Source organism: Curcuma longa, chromosome 3, assembly GCF_044706935.1.
Source record: "Curcuma longa cultivar G26 ecotype Majalengka, Jawa Barat chromosome 3, ITB_CL_G26_1.1, whole genome shotgun sequence".
Classification (NCBI taxonomy): domain Eukaryota; kingdom Viridiplantae; phylum Streptophyta; class Magnoliopsida; order Zingiberales; family Zingiberaceae; genus Curcuma; species Curcuma longa.
The window spans coordinates 6,105,221-6,121,223 of NC_133863.1; the positions used below are offsets into that span (position 1 = coordinate 6,105,221).

At 35.6% G+C, this 16,003-nt stretch overlaps 1 protein-coding gene and 1 pseudogene across 2 annotated transcripts; both read left to right on the top strand.

Moving 5' to 3' along the window:
• Nucleotides 1-321: 321 nt before the first annotated feature.
• LOC141824676 (zinc finger CCCH domain-containing protein 57-like) lies at nucleotides 322-7,045 on the top strand (annotated as a pseudogene).
• Nucleotides 7,046-8,576: 1,531 nt separating this feature from the next.
• On the top strand, nucleotides 8,577-15,677 carry LOC141825592 (putative ADP-ribosylation factor GTPase-activating protein AGD14). 2 transcript variants are annotated; one of them, XM_074712974.1, is made up of 13 exons: nucleotides 8,577-9,021; nucleotides 9,175-9,236; nucleotides 10,876-10,963; nucleotides 11,036-11,097; nucleotides 11,194-11,290; nucleotides 11,390-11,833; nucleotides 12,016-12,741; nucleotides 12,922-13,059; nucleotides 13,136-13,249; nucleotides 14,211-14,288; nucleotides 14,989-15,118; nucleotides 15,199-15,244; nucleotides 15,325-15,677. In XM_074712974.1, exons 1-13 carry the CDS (start codon nucleotides 8,926-8,928, stop codon nucleotides 15,377-15,379), a joined length of 2,136 nt encoding a protein of 711 aa, XP_074569075.1. In that variant the 5' UTR covers nucleotides 8,577-8,925; the 3' UTR covers nucleotides 15,380-15,677. The 2 variants fall into 2 exon arrangements, with proteins under 2 accessions (XP_074569075.1, XP_074569076.1); XM_074712975.1 differs by having other exon boundaries at nucleotides 8,927-9,010.
• The last annotated feature ends 326 nt before the right edge of the window (nucleotides 15,678-16,003 follow it).

A 16,003-nucleotide genomic window follows, 5' to 3' on the forward strand; every position in this document is an offset into this window, starting at 1 on the left:
ACAATTACAATTAATCATTATTCATGAAGTAATGCTAATTATGTATTGCCCAACCAAAATTAAAAATTTCTCACGAAATTTCAAAACGAAATCGAACTAAAAAGCATGGTAAAAAAGATGATAGATATCATTTTAAGGAAGTTTAAAAAAAAAGGAAAAGTTTTGCAAAATTCTCAAATTATGAACTTTATAAAGTATTATTTATTGTTTCTATGGCCGGAAATCACGAATTAGTAAAAAAATTTTCCATTTTAGCAGTGTCCTAATTCGGAGGAAAGAATTACTTTCTCTCGGTGCTATCCGACGCGGTGCCGACTCGGCGCATGTTTTGGGCAAGTGACCTTCAGTGAAACCCTAAAAAAACGGAGTACTAAGGCGGAAGTCGAGGGGACGTGGACTATGGAGGACGCCGAAGAGCAGCCGATCCGAGGGAAGCGGCTCGACGAGGAAGAGGAAGCAGATGCCGTCTCAATCCAACTCGGGAATCTTAGTTTAGACGAGAAGGTGGATGGAATGGAAAATGGCAGCCGTGTGGATTGGGGGCCTGACAGAAATGTAGGCGGCTGGACATTGGAAGGAATTGTGGGTGACGGGAAGGAAGGATCGGCGTGGGAAAATCACGTCGGGGTGGTTCCTCGGGCGTCCGAGGGGCAGCAGGAGGGCGATGGTAGCTATAAGGAAGAGTTAGCTGGATCCTGTCCCTATCCGCAAAGGCCATGGCTGCTTGATTGTGCTCACTATCTGAGAACTGGGAGATGTGCTTACGGATTGAACTGCAAGTTTAATCATCCTCCGATAGTAACACTCACTCAGGTCCACTCTTCTTTTTTTTTTCCTTTACATGTAAAGTTTTCAGTGGTTATTTTACTTTTCTGAATCCTGTTTGAACCGTGTTTGAGGGCCTTAATGCGCGTGAGAACTTTTGTAAAATCACCAAATTCATAAGAAGTTAATAGCATGTACAACTCAGTGATTGATGTATTCTTCTTTTCTGTTTATCTTGAATGGGCGTCTAATTATGATGTATTTTATCTTTAAATTTTTTCGTTGTTGTGAATTGGTGGATTAATTTGTCGAAGTGTCATTTTTATTGTGTTGTGTTCACATCTCATAAATATACGTACAGATATTTGTCGATTATCACTCTCTTATGGAATTACCACAGAGGGAACTGCTCTTTCTCATTGTTACCACATGTTCTTTTTGTTAAAACGTGACTTCATTTTCAAGTAGCGATTGATGGTTTTCTTCTGAAATCTATAACCACAGTACCTAAATATCTTCATGTATACTAGTACTATATATATCATTATAAAGCAATATTTTCTCGTTGCTATGTTTGTACTTGCAATATGTCGATGAAACACCATTATTCACATTTAAATTCATTTTCTGTGTAATTGCTGTTTCACAGATGTAATTAAGTTATAGTAGCTGAATTTCCTTTTGTAATGTGATGGATCAAGGTTGTCAAACTGAAGTTTATGTCGTGAATCATTTTGATAAATGATGGAATCGTGAATCTTATTGAACCATGAATCATTTTGATAAATTATAGAGCTGTGGTTCCTATTGAACTGTGATTTTACAATTCAAATAAAAATTATAAAATTGTTAAAAATAATTTTGATATCTAAAAGGATGTAAATGATGTAACATTTCATACAACAATATAATATAATAGATGTGTTAAAATAAAGTAGGATGTGAGAAGGAGAGGATAAATTCTACTTCCTAATCTCATGAACTCACATCTCAAGATGAGTGTTCTTAAATATGTTTATATACCTTGATATTTTTTGTATTAGAACCCAAATGGAGCTTTAGCAACATGGAGTAAGTTGATTGATTACAGAATGTATAGTTCATCAATGGATAATGTACAAATTATTGATTAATTTATTGCATTAAGAATTGAAATAGATGAGCATCAGACAACTTTCTCATCGAATGCTTATGACATAGAGAAATGATTGTTGTTAAATTGAACACAAGTCCCTAACAATGTCACCTTTTTGTTGAACTTGTGTTCCCAGTTGACAAATTATTTTTCTCCTATGTCATTGTGATATTCAAGATTTCACTCTGTTTGGCATTTATACTTTTGTTGGATGATATGAAATCCATCATTTCTGTCTTTCTTTTTAATGAATTCAGTTTAATCTATTGTATAGTGGGTTTAATTTAATTTGTTAATCAGTTGATTTTCTTTTAGTATGCCAAATTTAACTTTAGGGGCTTTCTTTTTCATATTTAGAATTGTATAAAATAAGAATTATATCAAAACATGTTGAATCAAACCAAGTCATCACACATTTTTTATTTCCGATTTATATGTAAGAATCGAATGGCTTTATATGTGAATCATATCAAATTGTATGATACAATTTGTGTATCATTTGATACAACTATGTGGTGGACCACTTTCTTATTAAGATGCCAATAAATTATTTTTGGTGTTGAATAGTTAGTAAAGATTATAGTTTCTGTATATTTATTATTTTCTGTAATGTACTTATGTTTCTTTTCGGTGTTCTAGTTTTCTGTTCACAAGGATGAGAGAGAACAGCAAATAGAATGCAAGGTTAGAAGAATCTGGTTTTATTGTAATACCTTTTTTGGTTTATTTTGCTGGGGCATTGCTCAATATTGCTTATTTAATTAACTCCATTAATCTCTTTGGACTATTTTGCATTTAGGTTGAGAGTGTTCTAAAGTGTGAACATTATTACTTTTATTCATCCAAATTATGATTAAATTTTCTTATTGTTTCATTGTGTCCATGGCAAACTATACCTATTTGTTAAATAACTCTGATAGGCCTGGATGGTTGAGTAATTTATTGGTGCAGAAGTTAAATTGTAATGAGAGATTTACAGCTTGAGAATGCTATTTTGCTTGTCTGAATGTACCTTTGCTACCATGTTGTGTTCGAATTCGATTCTAGAGCAATTTTTTATTTGGTTTATTTTGGAATAAATTTTATTTCTATATGAATTTTGCAAATGCAATAAGATGGCCCATGGTCATTTTTTATCCATATTTTTATGACTTACCTTGATACGTATAAAAGAGAGTGGAGGTTTAAGAGAAAAGGACTTAGTGTAATTAAAGTTCGATTTATAGTTTAATTACTAACTGAGTTTAGCCTACTTTTATTCAATGATATCCGAGTGGTGCAAGGCAAAAAAGTGATGCTGGTAATGATTTGATAAAGAATTTTTCATCCATAAATTTGCAGGTTGCAGTAATTGTTGAATCATTTTCTCTCATAGTTAGGTCTTTCTTATTTGCTGTTATATGATTCCTTTGCAAAATAAATGACAGAATAAAAATTGATATATTTGTTGTTTTTTGTTATTTAGTTTTGCAAACAATGTAATAATGAACACGAGATATTTTTCAATTGATGTAAGATTAATTGTTTAGCGGCACTTTCTAAATGTGTTTGCATTTATGGGAGGAAAATTTTGGCATGTTATACCAACTCAGAAAATTGCCTAGTAATGTTTTTGTCATTCCCAGTTACAATCCCTTTTTAGCCTTCTCTTATCAACTTGTTTTTGGTAGCTCTGCTCCTTCTGACCCCCTAATTATAAATTGGGTTGATTTTGCAGTTCTTCTCAATGCCAGGAGGTTGTAGGTTTGGGAACGCATGCAAGTATGTTCATTCTCAAGAAAAAACTGAAATGCCTGGAATTGAGCTCAATTTTTTAGGTCTTCCAATTCGACCAGTAAGTTTGACCACAGTTAATGGGCTTGTACAATTCATGATCTTTATTATATCAGTTGATGCAATTCAGGTATATCTAAAATCATAGTATATGAATCATAATTTAAAAGAATCATGACGATTTTGATTTGATACAATACAAATTTGCAGTAAATCATATGTTACACATTTGAGAAATAAAGCCCATACGAAATTAAATAAACTTGTTAAATTTAAATTCAACCCATTAAGAGAGGTTCTATGGGATGAAATCTAACATAGAAGAAGAAATCTGGTCAAGTGGATACTTAGAGTCAATGGTGAGGGCGGAGTCAACGCATGATGGTGAGTGATGAGTATGATGGGCAAATATTGTTTCCATGATGAGGATGGAGTTAAGAATGACAAATTTTAGTTGATGGCGACAGTGGAGTCAACAATTGATTGTAAAGACAAACGTTGTTGCATCGAGACTCAGTCAATGATGAGGGTGAAGCAGATAATGACAAAGAGAATTGTTGCTAGGTCAATGTCATCTTTCTCTTCCTTTATCCAGCCAAGTTGATTCTGCTGAGACTCAAAGTGGACATTGAAGCTTGAGTTGACAATTACTGTCCTATTACCCGATAATTGATCGGCCATGTTTGAATTTTTTTTTTTGTTGAATTTCATTTCAATGTTATTGAAATGAAATGAATATTATTTTATAATTTCTTGATCAAAGTGAAAGAAACACAATTGTTTTGTTGTTATGAATCATGATTTTACAATAATTTTATATTTTTAAGAGAAATAACTATTCCAATTAAAGCTACAAAAAATTTTAATCTATTTTACATTTTTTTTTAATTTAGCCTTAGATTCATGATTTGAAATGATTAGGATGAATTATCCAAAATCATTCTTGATATTAACTATAATTTAACAACCTCGGGTTTGACATTTTAATCCATCATCTTGTCATTCTTTTACATTTGGATTGTTAATCGATCTTCACTTTCTACTCTCATCTTTAAATTGCAGGGACAAAAAGAATGCCCCTATTATATGCGCACTGGTGTTTGCAAATTTTCAAGCAACTGCCGATTCAATCATCCAGACCCCACTGCTACAAATACTCAAGATTATGCATCTGGATGTCAAAATGGTGTGCTTCTCTTAATGGCTATTCTTTTCTCTATATAAATTTCAAGAAATTATTTTGATAGGAACTTGTGCCAAACAACTTCTGACACAGATCATCTGACACCCTGCATTACAAGCATGCCTTTTCCTCCCAATGAGCTCAGTCTAAATCCTGATTTCAGGTCTCAGGTAAATATTGAGCCTTTTCCTCCCAATGGGCTCAATCTAAATCCTGATTTCAGGTCTCAGGTAAATATTGAGCCTTTTCCTCCCAATGGGCTCAATCTAAATCCTGATTTCAGGTCTCAGGTAAATATTGCTTGATTTTAAATTTTGATTTGGAGGATTTGTGAAATAGTTTCCTCATGCGGTTGTTAAACGTTACCTTTTACAATCCTCTAGACATTCTAAAAATAGTCGATGTAATTTGGACATTTCTTTGAAGTGATTTTAACATATTCTCATTTGGACCAAAAGAAGGAATAATTGTAAAGTAGGTATCAATGAGAGAGGTAACCAATTTGAACTTGCAACATTGGAATGGAATCACAGAGAGAGTTGAACCATTATTTCATTCCATTCATGCGTACCCAATGCAACCTAGGAGGTCATGGGGCTAGTGCCACTAGGAGAAGTGAATGAACACATCCCTAATGTCCATATAATATGATTTACGTAGTCATAGTATATGAGTAAATGTTATATAACACAAAGTTACAGAGTTTGCTGCACAAAATCATCTATTAATAAGTTTATGGATCCAAAAAAGAAAAATTCAAAAGCATAGTCAATGCTTATAATATCATAATTTAATCAATGCTTCTAATATCATAACTACCTCAATAGAATATCATATCATATTATTAATCAAAACTATTACTGTCACCTTAAATGGTTAAAACTTAAAAAGGATCTATACATTTAAACTGTATAAAGGATGTAATCATCATTCTCACTAGGCAAAAATTTTAAATCCTCGGACATTTCACCTTTATTTTTTTTCCTCTTTTGAATTGCAACTAATATGGAGGAAACAAGAAGGTACATATAGCCACCAAATATATGCATTTGGAATGCTAAACAAAAGATTCAAGAAGATAACATGAGATTTGATGTTGCTATTGCTGGTGCATTATTTTGCACTTTGTGCATTTTGCAAAGTTGTGCGTCTTAACCCCTGCATAGGTAAAATTGTGTCTCCTCGAGTATTAAACATACCTAGGTGTGGCCCCGTAGCATGCCATTTTATAACTATGATAAATGTCTGGTTTCATCTCACTGTAACCTTCTTCCTTGTAGATCAGTGCAATATTTTTGTGTGTTTGTATTAAAAGATGTTTGAATTATTGTTATGCAGATTGATTTATGCTACCATTCCTGGTAGATTTTGCCCACTCCATGAAGTAATCAACAACATTTTAGTTTGTCTTGTATTTGAAGATGTTGAACTATTGTTATGCAGATTGGTTTGTGCTACCATTCCTTGACTTTCTTTGTTAATTAGAAATCCTTTGTTTCAGGTCCCAACAAGCCCAAACTACCCCACCGAAAGGTTTATGCAACAGTCTTTATTTCCAGCCCCAGTCTAGCTGTACACCAGCAGATAAGTACAGGATTTCCAGAGAGACCTGGCAAGGCTGAGTGTGCATACTTCATGAAGACTGGAGACTGTAAATTTGGGTCAACATGCATATATAACCATCCAAGGAGTCGCCTCACGATGAGTCCTAGTTACAATGCCACTCCTGCCAAGACTGTGTGTGGCTACTTCATGAAGACAGGAGATTGTAAATTCGGGTCAGCATGCATGTTTTACCATCCAAGCAGTCCTGCTTACAATGTCACTCCTCATGGCCTTCCTTCAAGACCTGTGAGTACACAACAAATGCTCACTCAACTAACTTTCAGTTGACATTCTAATGTTTTTATTTGTTCGATATACATTACCTGCAATGTTCTCATTATACTTTCTGATCCTTGTTTTAATCTCTTTCAACTCATCTAACTTCTGATCTCCTGATTGTCTTTCTATTATCACTTTGTTAATCATTTGTGTACAGGATCAGCCAGCCTGTTCATTCTATAACCGTTTTGGGATCTGCAAATTCGGGCCTATGTGCAAGTATGATCACCCCATGGATTCAGCATGCTCGTCCTATGAAGCAGCAAGGCCTTTGAGTGATATGGTCAGACGATGAGGTTGATCATGCAGCATCTGCCTTAACTAAAATCACCCACATAGCAACTTGAGGCAGCTACATGATGGATCCGCTACCTGTTTCTTTTTCATTTCTTTTTCACTGTGCATAATATCGTTTTGCTTCTTGGGAGAATTCCAGTCTAGCATGTATCAAATTGGGGGTCCTGCTTTTTAATAGGGTGCTTGTTAAGGAGAGTTGGAAATTCAACTAAGTTTGTCATAATGCTAAAAAATTAAAAGGCTTATCTATTATATTTTGGATATGAGTATTTGATAGGTGTAGATTTTAATTTTTATATAAATATTTAATAGATTGAGTCCGTTGGTTGCAGGAAGACAAGTTAAAACACCCCTGAATTTGTCTATTTTCATCCACCATTGTACTGCCACAATTTCACCACAATTGCAATAGAGTTTACGCTCCTTTTCTCTCATGAGGTGACTAAAAATGAGAATGAATGCGCCTTCGAGGCATAGCTGAGTTGGTTACGATGTAATAGACTTGAGAGCAAGGGTTCGAATCTTGACGAAGCCAGGTAATACCCTTTTGCGTCGTGATCAACTGCAGTTTTTCAATTTACCTCCTTACAAATGATCGTGTGGGGCCGCTAAAATGGCGGATTCTATCTTTTTTGCAGAAAAAAGAATGAATGCTCTCGGGACATAGTTGAGTTGATTACGACGGAGTAGACTTACAGAAGAGGACAAGGGTTCAAATCCTGACAAAGTCGAGCAATATCTTCTTCCGTCGTGGTCAATTGTAATTTTTCAATTTACCTCTTTACAGATGATCGTGGAGTCGATCGTGTAGGGCCGTTAAGGTGGTGGATTTCACCTCTTTACAGAAGAGAATGAATGAGCATCCCTGTCCCGTTCTATGGCGTAGTGGCAAGGTGACTCTTAGGATATAATTGAGTTGGTTACGACGGAGCAGTTTTGTTGAAGTAAACAAAGATCGAATCTCGATAAAGTCGAGATAATATTTTTCTTCGTCATGATCAATTATAATTTTTTGATTTATCTTCTCCTATATAGTTTTGGGATTGATTATGTAATAGCGAACTTCGCCAAATAGTCTATTAAGTATTTTTATTGTTGATGAGATATTTATGAATTAATTTTTAATTATGGCATATTGTAAAGTATTTTTTTCAGTGAGATATAAATCTAAGATGTTGACTTTGATGGCCAATGAAAGATTTCTATGAAAATTTCTTCATAAATGAAGGGTGTTGTTTAATTGAACTAAGTAGTCTCATTATACAATTTTAGTGATTATTTAATAAATGAAAAAGGCAATATTAACTTATTAAATTAATTTTTATGCATGAGTTCTAAAAATTAATTTGTGCATTACATATGTAACATTTATCTAATATAAATGAATAATTATTTTTAAATATTTAATCTATGTTTTTTTTAATATGACCATTAAACTATTTTTAATATAACATATCTATTTTACATATATCATTAAAACGCCTTGATTTATAATAACTTGATAAAGAAATATAAATTCCTACTCGGCTCGTCCGATGCGCCATCTCGTTCCCTTCCTCCCACATTTCCGTAACCCTAAGCACATTTTTACGCAGGGGAACTTGTTAGGCAGCTTCGTGGTTCTGGTCTGCTACCGGGCGAAATCTAGGGTTTCGGTCCTCGGCGGTTCCTTGTTTTCTGGGTTTGATGTACTTTGTGTGCTGCGACTGGAAGCTGCTAGTTTTCTCCTTGGATCCTCTGTTCAAAGCGATTGCACCGTGATTCGTTTTTCACCGGAATCTGGAATCGAGAACCAATTTGTCTAGGCGTTGATTGGGTTATTTTTTAGGTTTTCTGCATCTGCATATTGCTGTTTGTTGGATCTATTTCTTTACGTATTCCTGGGAAGATGAGCAGCAAAAAAGAGGAGGAGCGGAATGAGAAGATTATTAGAGGTCTTATGAAGCTCCCGCCGAACAGAAAATGCATTAACTGTAATAGTCTGGTAAATTTTTTTTGCTTCATTAGTTTTAAAGTGCATATTTTCTCCGTCTGTTGTGTTTGTTGCTGGCCGTGTTGGGTACTTGAATTTTTCCATAGCAGCATTCTAGAACCTTGCTGATAGAAGCCTTAATCCCTTTGTTCCTAATCAACCCAGGGGCCGCAATATGTTTGCACGAACTTTTGGACCTTTGTATGCACACCATGCAGCGGGATTCAGTGAGTACTTGCGTTTCCCTATTATTTCGTCTTCTTTTTTTTTCCTGCAAAGTTACATGGTTGTGTTTCTCTGAAAATTTTCAGATGATTTGTTGAGAAAGATAGTTTCCAATTTTTATCTTTTTTTCTTCAATATTAAAAAGTGGCTAGGACCTTTGTTTTATTCATGAAGATCCATTTAACGGACCATCAAAGTTATTTTGTGGTCGTGTTATTATGATTTTTGAAAGCTTTTAATAGTTTATTATGTAATTGTTATGAGAATGTAGCTACCTGGCTTTGCCTAAACCTTACTAATACTATCAATCTAAATCATTCAGACAAAGATCGTTCAAATTGAGTGAATAGGAAAAATAAATAATACAATGCGTTAATAGTTAAGTTATACTTATTCTTGAACTTGAGAGAATTATTACCAGCCAAAACAAGATGTGTCAGTGTCATGTTTGTAGGTTTAGCAATATGTTGGGCCATAACAACAAAAACAACAATAATAGAAGGGGCCGAGGGATCTTGTGCTTGGAAGAAGTGGAGGGGGAGCGGGAGGAAGAACAAACAAGAGGAAGAACTGAAGAAGATTCTAATTCTGTTTCACTAAGAAACCTAGGAAGAACAATTGTCGCTGGAGGAAGCCTCATATCCATTGTTGTTGGAGAAAGAAGCTTCCAATCTCAATGTGTTTTGCTTCATCACTGTAGGATGAAGAAGGTCATCTCCACTCATTCTGGATGAGGAGAAACTCACAAAGAAGATCCGTAATTGTGCTAATACCCCAACCAGTTTTGTGTTCCAGTTGGTCAGCAGATTGAGATCCTTGTCCTTGCTAAACAGCACATAACAGTTTTTTAAGCCATGAAAAAATTATGACAAAGAAGGCAATGCGTAAGAGCTCCTACTAAAGATGGCTTTGTTCCTACCAGCTGACAGTCTATGTTTTGTCTTTGTCCATGTCAGTATTTTACCGCAGGAGGGCCTACTGATCTTGTTCCGCATGCCTTGCATCTGAAATTCTGCTTTTTACCTGATGAAGTCAGCTTTTGCTTCTTTATTTGTGGCATCCACTTTTCTCCAATCTGTTTTGAGCTTACACCCTACCTTGGGAAATGACATGCGGTAAATATGGTGATGATAACAACAGATTTTCGACCAGATAGTTGCTTGTCTGCAATGCCTTTCCATAATGTTAGTAATTGGTTGTACTAGAAATTTGGGATGTGGTATCCATCTAGTTGCTATACCTACTTGTAGTTAGTTCATATATACTGCTTAGTTGAACCAATACTTTCATCCATTCTTCACTTTTTCTAGTTTTTGTTTAAGCTAATTGTCCCAAACACAGTTTTTTGTAGCCTCATCAAAGAAGTCCTCCGAACTGCATATTTTTGTTATCTTCTGTATTTAGAGACTGCTTTCTTTGTGCTAAAATTAGCAGTAACCTCAAAAATTTCAAGGTGATCCATTGGATGTAGTTGTTGATAACTTGATATCAATACTTAAGCCAATGAACATGGTCTACTGACTTACTTCTAGATTGCATCATCTTAAAACTTGGAATGCTTGTATTAAGGCAATAAGAGATGCCTTTGTAGTTGTTTGGGATTATGACAACTAACTTTAATATAATTTGTTCACATTACAGCCGTGAATTCACCCACCGGGTGAAGTCGGTTTCCATGGCAAAATTTACTACACAAGAGGTGGAGGCTCTTCAAAAAGGTGGCAATCAGGTAATGCAAATTGCATATTTTTTTATTCAAGGATATAGGTTATATCACCATAAACCAACAATGGTTTTTCAGCTTGCAAGAGAAATTTTTTTGACAAACTGGGATATGCAAAGGATGAGATTTCCAAATAGCAGGTAAAACTCGTACTCTCTGAGTCACTGCTTACTTGAATTACGATGTAATAGTTTCTCATTAAATTTTGTTCTTAATCTATGATGTTCATGTTGCAGTAATCCAGAGAAAGTTAGAGAATTTATAAAAGACGTTTACATAGATAAGAAGTATGCTGGGCTGAAGTCGTCAGGCAAGCCACCAAGAGAAATGGAGGTTATATAATCTTCATGCATTGAAGAGCTATTCTTTCAGATTTGGGCCACCTGGCCTATGCTCTATACTCAACCTTTGCTTTATTGATGGCTTGAACAGAGCTTTAAGAATCATGAACCCGAGCAGAGAAGAGCCAGCTCTTACCATTCTTTTTCTCAGAGTCCTCCTTATGACTATCAGTATGAGGAAAGGCGATATGGAAAGCAATTTTGCACATTGAACAGGAAACCAGGATCAGAAAAAGGGCATTATGATGTAAAAATGGATAGTTCCATATATAGTCCGGGTCGTTTAGATATGCAAGCATATGAAGATAGATTTGCCAATGAAAGTTCTGGGTCAAGAATGTCAGACTTCTCAGTGTCTAGTGCAGGTGATACATTTAGATATGATGGCCAGTCTCAAATTTCTCAGGAAATTGGGTACTGCAGCCCCACTTTACGCCAAACAAGGGATGCCATTGAAGATGTGAGGCCACAAACACTGAATCAACGTACAGAATCTATTGTCAAAAGGGATCTAGATAAGGTCTCGTCTCCCAAGGTTTGTGATCCTTTCACTTTAGTGTACTATAGAATCCCATAATGTCCATGTGGTACCCTATTCCTGTCATGTCCCAAACATCGTGATCCTACTTTAACAAGATTGTAATATCCTCTTTGTTGTTTGGTGTGGATTTTTCAGACATATCATTTACAAGTGTGATTATTTTCTTGCTTGATCAGAGAACTTTATCTGCTGGTACCTTTGGTTCCATGAGTTCAAGGGATGTTGCTGTGAAACCTGTGCTTCCAAATGAAACGCATCATGCCAAATCATCTTCCCTTGCTTCTTCCACACAATCATCTGGTTCTTTTCCTGGGGGCAATGATGCATTTAGTTCATCATTGATGCAACAACCGAAGGCTTCAGTTCCATCTGTAGATTTGTTTGCCGACTTCAGTAAACAACCTCCATCAGCAGTAAATGTTGTCTTGGAATCTGTTTACTCTAGTGGAGCCCAACCAGTGAATACACCGGCTTCTTCTATGCAGTCATTTGCTTCTGTTCATACTGCACACAAGGATCGTATGGGTTCAACATTTGGACAACAGTTAGGGACTTCATCTCCGGTAGATTTGTTTGACAACTTCAATAGTCAGTACTCATCCACAATCCATATCGAGCATAAATCAGCAGAAGTTTCGACCACTCAAAATGAAGGATGGGCTACATTTGACTTACCTCACCATGTGAAGGTTGATTCTTCACTGAATCCAGGCATACCTACTTCGGACCTTTCTGGAAGTGCTTTTCAGGGGAGTGTAGGTATATCGACATCTCTACAGAACAACTCAGACTCATTCCCAGATCAAAAATCAATGGATTCTGGAGTTTTACCAGTAGCGCTCAATCAATGGCAGTTAGATCTAAAGGGGCACGCACAACTGCCTCAGCAAAATGACTCGCTGGTAGGATACTTATACACAGTTTTTAATTTTTGTTAGGAATAAGCTATCTCTCCTCTGAGTTAGAGTTTGATTCCAGAAAATTTTGCATGACCAGTTCCACGGACCTAGAATCATGATTTTAGATTTCATTTTTGTTTAGTTTCTTTTCTTCCATTATTTTTTTTCATTTTTCTTATTCAGTTGTGGAATGCATTTGATCCTTCAAGTGAGAAGTTAGCTGAGACATCTGCTCATGGTCTACATCTGAATGGTAGACCATGGATTTTTGCATCTGAGTCTGCACTGCATGATCTTCATGTAAAACAGACTGTTTCAGAGGTGATACCATGCTTTTTCCTAATGGTTGTATCTGCTACCTTCTTTAAGGTTTCTTGATTTTAAAATTGTTTTGCAGAACAATAACGATGGGTTTCAAAACTCTGCCATAAATGCTGTAACTCCTGGTTTTGGTCAGACAATGGGTGGTGTTGCTGAGCTAACTTTTTCTCCAATGGTCAAACCCTTTATGGTATGTAGTAATTTCTAAACCTTTTTCTAGCTCTCTGATTTATGTTGAATGTAGTTATTCACCTATCAAATATTGTCAAAGGATCACTAGACTAGATATTTGCTTTATCTCACTATAGTATTCATTATTCCACTTGGGCAGTTTGCTGCTAAACTGAATAATATCACATCCCATCCCTCAATTCTAATGCCCAAGTGGAATATTACTCAGTGTAGCTGCAAAATGCCTAAGTGGAATAATGTTAATTGAATACTATACTGAGTTTAAATTACTCATTTTAACTAACTTACACAAGTTTTACAGTTTGGATGGGAGCATATACACAAAATCCTTGATTAAAAATCAAACTCATGGTTTATTCAATTGAACACTAGAATTTATATAGTCAACAGGCTTATTGGTCATCAGGGTTTATATGCGGGCAACTTGTCTGTGAATGTGGTAGCGACCTTAGACCTCAGCAGAGAGCATGCTAGATTCTTTTTAACTTTAAAAATGGAAAACAAAATGAGAAAACAATTGCTTAAAACTTACTCTGCCTAGTATCAGGCACTATCTATAGATGTAACCTGGTGAGCCTCTTTCTGCAACACATGGGTTCCATCTAGATTCTGGAATTTTTTAGCAATAAGTTATGTTTTCTTTTCCTTTTTGGGAGGGTACTTGTGAAACTGGAAAATACTGGTTAATTGTCAATCCATCAGAAGTGTGATATAACGATATTTAACCTATTTAGGAGTAACCAGCACTATGTTTCACAACTATATAAATGTAACAGTGATTTCAGTCAAATTTGGTACAGTCATAGATAGGCTATTCAATGTTGAGTAATTAAATAAATTTACTTGTGTATGCTATATAAGGAAAACATGTTCTTTGCAGGAGCCATGTATAAGTCATCACTATGCTAGATGAAATTATATCTTGTTTGATAAAATGAAGTTCTATCCTTACCTGACAGGGAGGAGTCTCTATAGCTCAAAAGTCAACAAATCCTTTTGATCTACCATATGAAGCACACATGGATTCCATGAATACAGTATGTTCCTTTTCTAAATTTTTTCTCTTCGATATAGCGGCAAAATGTTTTATTTATTCAATTTATGTATGTGATAGCATAGTTATAGACCACTAACCTCTGCTGAATGACAAATTTTTAACATGCATTAACAGAGGGTAATCCCTCCGTCTGTAACTGGTTCTGAAGGTAGATCATTAACCATCTCATTTAGCTTAACAGTGGTGCAATTTTCAGCTCCGCATTTTCATGGAAACATTAAACCTCAAAGCTCATTCCTTGATTGGGATAATACTTTTCTGTTAAATCTGCTGATAGCATCATTTGGGATTTTTCTAATCACTTGCAACCACATTAAGAAAGTCATTATTTATTTATGTAGTTCACTTACTGAATAATAGAAGTGGCTGTATTATGCATAATTTGTCAAATTCTGTGAAGTTAGGGGCTTTATAACTTTCAAAGTTACAGTGCTAGTGTTCCAGTTAGGTGAACCTATTATCATAATGGTTGACAGCTTGAGTTAGTGCCATCTTATTTCACCTGTTATTGGTCTTGAGTTTCGTCATACCAGTGTAATATTCCTGAGTTCCTGTTATCCATTTTATAGGCCGTTTGCTAATGCAGTTCTGAAAGCTATCTAAAGCCTTTTATCGTGTGGTCTTTAGTGTTCCAAGACCTTTACAAGATGTCAATTTGATTTGCTAACTTGATTTCATAGTTCCTGGATATGAGTTCTTTTGAAGCTGCACTGCCAAGCACACAGTTGACTAATGACTACTTTGCTGGTGCAACTCAGCCATGGTATCCCCAGAATGCTGCCACCACATTTATTTCTTCCCTCCCTGATGGTAATTTAAAGATGGTTGTTTTTACTGTACCATTTTTTTTACTGTATCCATCGTCCATATTCCATTTTATTAATGTTCAGGGGAGGTGCAAGGAGTACCTACGCAGGGACAGAGCACGCATTACGTGTAAGTTGTGCTTATCATTTTGTAATACAAACTATGGTCAGAATATTCTTCATTATGATAATGGGGACTAACATGTGCAGAAATTTTACTCCCCAAGGCCATGGTGCGCCTGTTGACAAAAATCCATTTGCATAAAGTTTGAGACCAACTGCAGAACCTATGGCTCCAGCTAAAGTTTGCATCTGGGTTAACTTTTTGATTGAATCATCTACCCACATTTGTATGTTTGCAAAAGTCAGTTGTCGAAAGCTGGTGTGAAAACACATGGTTCATGTTTTGTTCACGGCCACATTTGGCCTTCATTCGTACTTCAAGTCAGCTAAAATCTGGATAGCGAAAGGCTTAATAGGTGGTGCACTCATGATGTTGACTACCTCCTTAATGTTGTATCGTCATTCTTAGCTTGGATCCGTGAGTTTGTTATTTTCAGTAAGCACAAGAGAAACCTATGGTTGAGATAATAGTTTCTACCTCCCGGCGCGAGGTTGTTTGTATATTTTCCTTGAACAAAATGCTGTGGAAGAACCAACTTGAAATGGCCTGCTGAGGTGGTGAATGCTGGTGTCTTCTTTATTCTTACTATTGTTCGTTCAGACTTGAGATATGTATGTACCTTTAGGAAACCTCATCTGTCTATATTTCAAGGTTGTTTGTTGGCGTAAGATCTGATAGCTATGGATGATTATGATTATGTGGGGCACATGCTTTTTCATATCTTTGCTATTTTGAGTTCTAATTCAAATTGGAGTTAGACCCTGC